We start from the raw sequence: 6000 nt of genomic DNA, 5'->3' as shown, positions 1-6000 counted from the left end.
TAGGAGCAGATAGATGAGTCTTATCATTTCAGTCCATTCAGCCTCACCTCACTGTGTTTTTTTGACTGGAGAATTTAGACTTTTTACTTTCAGGGTAATTATTGATAGGTAAGGACTCATTACTGCCATGCCTTTGTTTGCAAGTTGCTTATTGTCTTCCATTATGATTAAATAGTTTTCTCTAAATAGTCTTTCATCACTTACTTAAAAAAAAGATTATCTATTATAGATTTTGCTTGTGGTTACACTGAGTATCAGTGATGTTAATTCATTTTGATGTACAATGTCCCTTTTGTTTTTCTTCACTTTGTGTCTACACAGAATGTCATTAATAGGTCTGACTTTTTGTTAACATTTTATTATGTTCTCAGCCCTGGTTTTCTTTTCATCAGAGTTTCAAGGAAAATTTGTACCTTTCTGAAATTGACTTAGGCTCAATGTATTCAGATATGATCGCAAATGAAAGTTGTGTAAGTCTTGATTATTCAAGGATATAGAATCAGTACAAAGTTATTGTTGCTTGAAGATGAAGAGATGTATTTTATGGAGTGAACATATAGAGATATTGTAGCTGGCCAGTGTGTCATTTGCTTGCCTTTTAATGAGCTTTGCGTTAATGTAGCAAATACCTGAGAGAATCCTTCTGCACATTGAAAAGATACACCTCTCGTGGTTTTTGATGCTTACGTACATGGCTGATTGTTTCCATTAGTTTGAATTTCGGCAGCGTATCACAGTAAGAGTAGGTGATGGAGCAGTGCTGTTTACCTCCTGACTGAGAAGTAAGAACAACTGAAAGGGAAAGGGTCTTTGGCTCTTCCAGTGGCACATCTGCAGTTCTTGGAAGACATCATAATAGTCCCTATGTCTTTCAGTGGTGCCAAGCCTGGACATGCCTCTAGCATAGGGGGCTGAGGGTGATACTTCTTTTGAAATGGTAACATTCCTTTTCCTTTCTCCAAAGATTCATGTTCATCTCACAATATGAAATGCATGCAGATCACCTCTCAGAATCCCCAGAGTTGTAACTGTTCCAGAATTCTTAGAAATTAAGTTCAGAATCCCCTCAGAGACAAAAAGGAGACTCATCTATGTGACCCTCTTGGGCCTTGCTCATCTGAAGTCCCAGCAGCCTCTCTCTTAGGTAACTCTCCTGCTACCTGCTGCTCTCTTGGCAGGTTTTCCACATTGCTGTTATCTTTTAACTTCCTGGGATCTCCATCAAAGGTATGGCTCCACTTTCACATCTTCATTAATCTCCCTGCCAGCAGGGTGCTTTCACAGACTGCAGTCCTGCTCCCCTTGCCTTTCCATTGAAATCTCAGTAGAAACTTCCACGACCCTCTGCATGTCTTACAAATGTATACATGGGTCATGTTGACACCAAGGGTCGTACTTACGGTCTTACCTATACCTATACCTAAGCCTGCTGGAGCCAACACTATAGTGCCCTTTTTTTTTGAGTGTTGTGGCAGCTGAGACAAATCCAGAGAATACGTAGGTATTTTTAGAAATGCAGAGCATCCTCAAGCTCACTTTTCAAAACACTCTGTCCAGGAAAGCCTTTGAAACCTGTATGTTTTCTCTATCTCTGAGCTTGTGATGGCTGTGACTCTGCGATTCCTGATGTTCCCTCTGGTGATTTTTTCCTATGTCTTTGTGTAAAGGGCATGGCACACTCCTCGTTATTCTGCTCCCTCTTCCCTGCTTCTCGTCCCTGTCCCTCTCCTCCTTATTCTCCCTCCTCCTGTTTCTTCTTCAGGAGGTACTGGGGATTGAAACCAGGACCTTCACGTTGAGCTCTGTCCTCAGCCCTTTTGGAGACAGGGTGTTGCTAAATTGTCCACATGGGATCAATCTGGGAATCTTTCTGCCTCGGCCTGCCAGAGTGCTGGGATTACAGGTGTGTGCCACCACATCCATTCTGCTTCCTTTTAATGGCATTAATACCTTTAGCAGTTGCATATGCCTAAGCTGGGCTGTGCCTTTACATGAACTTTCCTGCCCAAACTGCAAGATTTCCAATCATTTTTGCTCCATTTTTGTTCCCTATTCTCCATGTAAACCTGGCTAAACGTAGCCTGTAATATCCGTGCCACTGCTGGGATGCTGTGCTCCCTGGAAATTTCTTCCACCACATAAACTAGTCCCTCACTTTTAAACTCTGTTGTCACAGAAATCACACATGCATGTGTACGCGCGCATGCACACACACACACACACACACACACACACACACACACTATTTAGGCTTAGTCCTCAAATACTGTCAGGAACCATGTTTTATAAAGTGTGCTTTTTAAAATTCTGATAGTAGTATTTACTGAGCATCACATAAATGCTGTGTGTGTCATATTCAGAGGTCCACACATTAAATAAGAAGTCCGTCTAATCTCTTTTAGTTAGCATAAGAAAATAGACATGGAGCAGATAATTAGCCCTATTCTTTAGATGCTGAGTAAAAGTATGTCATAGAGAAACGTATCTGAGACTGAACAGATGAGTTATGTTACGAATAGGAAGGTAAATGAAGGCTGATGTTGTTAAGAGTGGGATATTTAATTTAATACCTGATTGAGGTCCATTTAGCTGCCTGAAGAAGCTGGGATGTGGTGGCACAAATTTGCAATCCCCTAGTTTGGGAGGTTGAGGCAGAGGATCTTCTTCAGTTTGAGTTCAGCTTCTGCCACATAGTACTTTGAAGGGCAGCTTGAATTTCAAAATTAGATTCGTTTGTGTAGAGGGAAAAAAATCATACAGAAAAAGCAGCGCAGCAAGTCGCAGTGCTTGTGGTTCAGTGCTACTAGCACCTGTCTCAAAGACAAGAATGTTCTTAATCTTTTTATTACCCCCTTTCCATGATGTCTTTGAATTTTTTCCTAGGTTGTTTTTTAAAGAGTTATATGTAATTATGAGTATCTTGGTAATAATCTTTGTGGATGTATGTTTTTTTCCTGTGTGTGTGAGTGGAGTTCCTATGTAAATTGGTAAATTGTTGGTTTAATTTGTAAAGCAGTTTTCTATGCTAAAAACTTTTGTGACTCTAACCACTTTACTCCATTTTAAAAGATGAACCATCTGAATTCTTCCTAGCAGTGTTTGAAGTGATGTTACATGTTTTTTTGTCATCTCATTTCTTTTTTATCCCATGTGTGTGGAAAATAAGGTTGACATTCTTTGTGAGGAGTGGTACATGTTTTAACACCTCTTGATGTCTTCTGTGTTCCCTTTTACTTTCTCTTCTTTACCCCTCCACCCATCTATTAATGCATTTCCCTTTTTTGGGAAACCCTTTGCAGTATGTATCATTCACATTAACTGGCTGGATTCAGTAGATGTATAAAACCTATCTTAAGTCCTTTTTTAAAATCCCCATGTTCTATTTCCCTGCTCTTTCTTGATTCCATTTCCCTTTGAGAAAGATTTATCTCTTTACTTTGTATTATGTTGCTCTGTTTTTACTTTGAATTTCTCATATAAGAAAAACTGCAATATTGTCAGATTTACTTCATGTAATATTGTGTTTTTAACAATCACTATTTTATGCCTTTTTTCTAGTTCAGTGAGCATTCTGTGAATCAGTGTTATTGTTTCTCTTATAGTTATTATTTTTTGATGTCCTGTCCTCACTTCTTAAGAGCATAACTGACTGCTGTGATCTTCAGACCTTTTTGCCCACAACATACATGTTTAACTCTGCAAAGAATCTTTTCATTGTTTGTTTGAATATCATAACTTTGTTATGACATATTTTCATTTTCATCAAATGCAAGATATTTTCCATTTCCTTTTCTTTTTAAATTTGATCCTTGAAATGTTTTAAAGCTTCAATTTATTTGGCAACTACATGTGTATTAGACTTTGTTGTTTGATCATTTATGGAAAATTCATTTGTTTAGGGAACAGACAGCATGTAATGTAATTTCTTTTAAAGTTTTGAGAGGTATTTTTTTTCTCATTTCCTGAGCTGTAATTGATATTGCTCCATTAGAATGTGAAAAAAAATTTTCAATTCTTGTAAAGTGCAGTTTTCTATATAAGTTAATTGATTGATGTCACATGTTCAGTTTTGGTTGTGTGGAAGGTGATTAGATCATCGGGGGTGCTTTTTTCATCAGTTGATGAATCCAGTTTTTAGCTGAGTGTGTAGGTAGGCATTAGGACACTTTGGTTGTGAATAGGAAGGGTATAATGTCCTCTGCTCCTCCTGTCCCTGTCTGCTTGCTTGCTTCCAGGAATTGATCCCCTTTCCTTTCCATCACGTACTTCTTTAAGCCATGACCTCTGAGCCAAGAAACCTTTTACATTAACAGCTGTCAGGTTTTTGTCTCAGCAATGGGAAAGTAACTAATAAAACAGAGTTGTAGCTCTCTTCTATTCTTCCTTATTTTTTTTTTTAACTATATGTTGTATCAAGTATTGAATGTAGTCAATTAAAATCTTTAGTATTTTTGAAGTATATAATTCTTTCAAATCTGTAAGATTGTATACTTTGGTATCTGGTATTTGGTACACATTTATTAGTTGTAATATCTTCCTAATGTAGTGACTTTTTCCAGTGTAGCATTTCCTGTTTTTCTTCAGTATGTGTTTTGTTTAATACATTATTTGGCCCTAATATTAGCTTCACAACTCTGTGGCTATTATTCATTGCATTGTATTTTAAATTCTTCCACTGTAAATGTTATTGTGTATTTAAAGATAGTGCTTAACTTGCATGTAGTCTTATGCTGAGTAATGATGTTTTAACAAACTGTGAATTCTGCATATAATGCAGGTTACATGAAATTATATCAGCCAACCTATAAGTAATTTTTGACCTGAGATGATGTTTGCTAGTGAAGGTGTAGTCATGTTGTTATGGCAGTACATTCTACACTGCTCCCACAACAGTATTACTTAAGGATCTATTTCTTAGACATATCTATGCTCTCTATTATGCATGTTATTACTGTGATTAGAACTTGGTGTTTTGTTTTTTTCCCTAGCTTGAAAAATCTCTGTCCTTTCTTAGAGTATCTCTTTGTATGTAATTTTAAGAGGATTGGTTTTCTTTTTGCTGCCCTACTCATCGTTCTCTTTCCATTACTTGTCTTGTAATGTTATTGTTGTTTTCTTGCTTTTTCCTAGTGTTTGTTATTAAATAAATCTTTTGTATATAGCTATTTGAAACCTTTTGATAAAATATAAAAGAATCATTTGGATCTATTTTCTCTTTATGATTTTTTGCTGTGTGTATTACTACATCGAAAGTTATAAAAGCACAATATTTTTGTGTTATAATTAGTATAAATAGTCTTGTATATACAGTTTTTTACACTGACTATTTTATGTGAAGCTAAGTTACTCTTTGTTGTAAATGATTTCTGTTACTATTTTGTGGCTATATTTGCCAATAGGTGTTTTTTGGGGGGAATGTGTTTATTTTTTAGTTTTTTTGCATATTCTTTTATTTGACATAGATGTCTCATTGGGCATTTTATCTACTTTATTGAGTTTGTCAGTTCTAATAAGTAGCTATTTGTTTTTATGAGCAGTGTGAGTGAGTCACTTTTCAAAATCATGATTAGCATTTTCTTCCCTTTGGGTTTTCTGTCTTCAGCATTTAGCAGTTTGATTAGTTCCTTTTGTGATTATTTTATTTAAGTTGCAGTGAATTTTTGATGAGCATAGAGGCACACTTCTGTAGTTCCCAGCACTTGTAGGGCTGTGGCAGAATTGTTAAGAGTTTGACACCAACATGGGGTACATAATGAATTCAAGGACAATGTAAATGTCATAGTGAGAGTCTTTCTCAAAAAACTTAAAAAGCTTGAATGCCTTTCTTAGATATATATCAAAGCTTTTCATTATTTTGGGCCTTGTTCACTCTGATAAAATTTGGGTATATCTTTTTGTACATTCAGTCATTTTTGGTTGAAAATTAGTCATTTTCTATTTTCTCTGAACATTTTTTAAAACACACTTTCAAAATAACTTACTTAAAATCTCCCTGGTGTA

The 6000-nt window shown here is 36.1% G+C and overlaps 1 protein-coding gene across 1 annotated transcript in view; it reads left to right on the top strand.

Annotated features, from left to right (window-relative positions):
- Positions 1 to 371: 371 nt before the first annotated feature.
- Positions 372 to 6000, top strand: part of LOC104863410 (histone demethylase UTY) — a gene marked incomplete at its 5' end in the record, with an annotated part of 86387 nt that continues 80758 nt past the window's right edge. The window contains one exon of the mRNA XM_010625783.2: positions 372 to 470. Within this exon, the coding sequence (XP_010624085.1) occupies positions 372 to 470 (99 nt within the window). The remainder of the gene's footprint in view (positions 471 to 6000) is intronic.

The sequence above is a fragment of the Fukomys damarensis genome, unplaced genomic scaffold, assembly GCF_012274545.1.
Source record: "Fukomys damarensis isolate Sample0158 unplaced genomic scaffold, DMR_v1.0_HiC HiC_scaffold_40, whole genome shotgun sequence".
In the NCBI taxonomy this organism is placed as follows: Eukaryota; Metazoa; Chordata; class Mammalia; order Rodentia; family Bathyergidae; genus Fukomys; species Fukomys damarensis.
The sequence above is the reverse complement of the archived record's forward strand: the minus strand, read 5'-3'. Positions and strand labels throughout refer to the sequence as shown.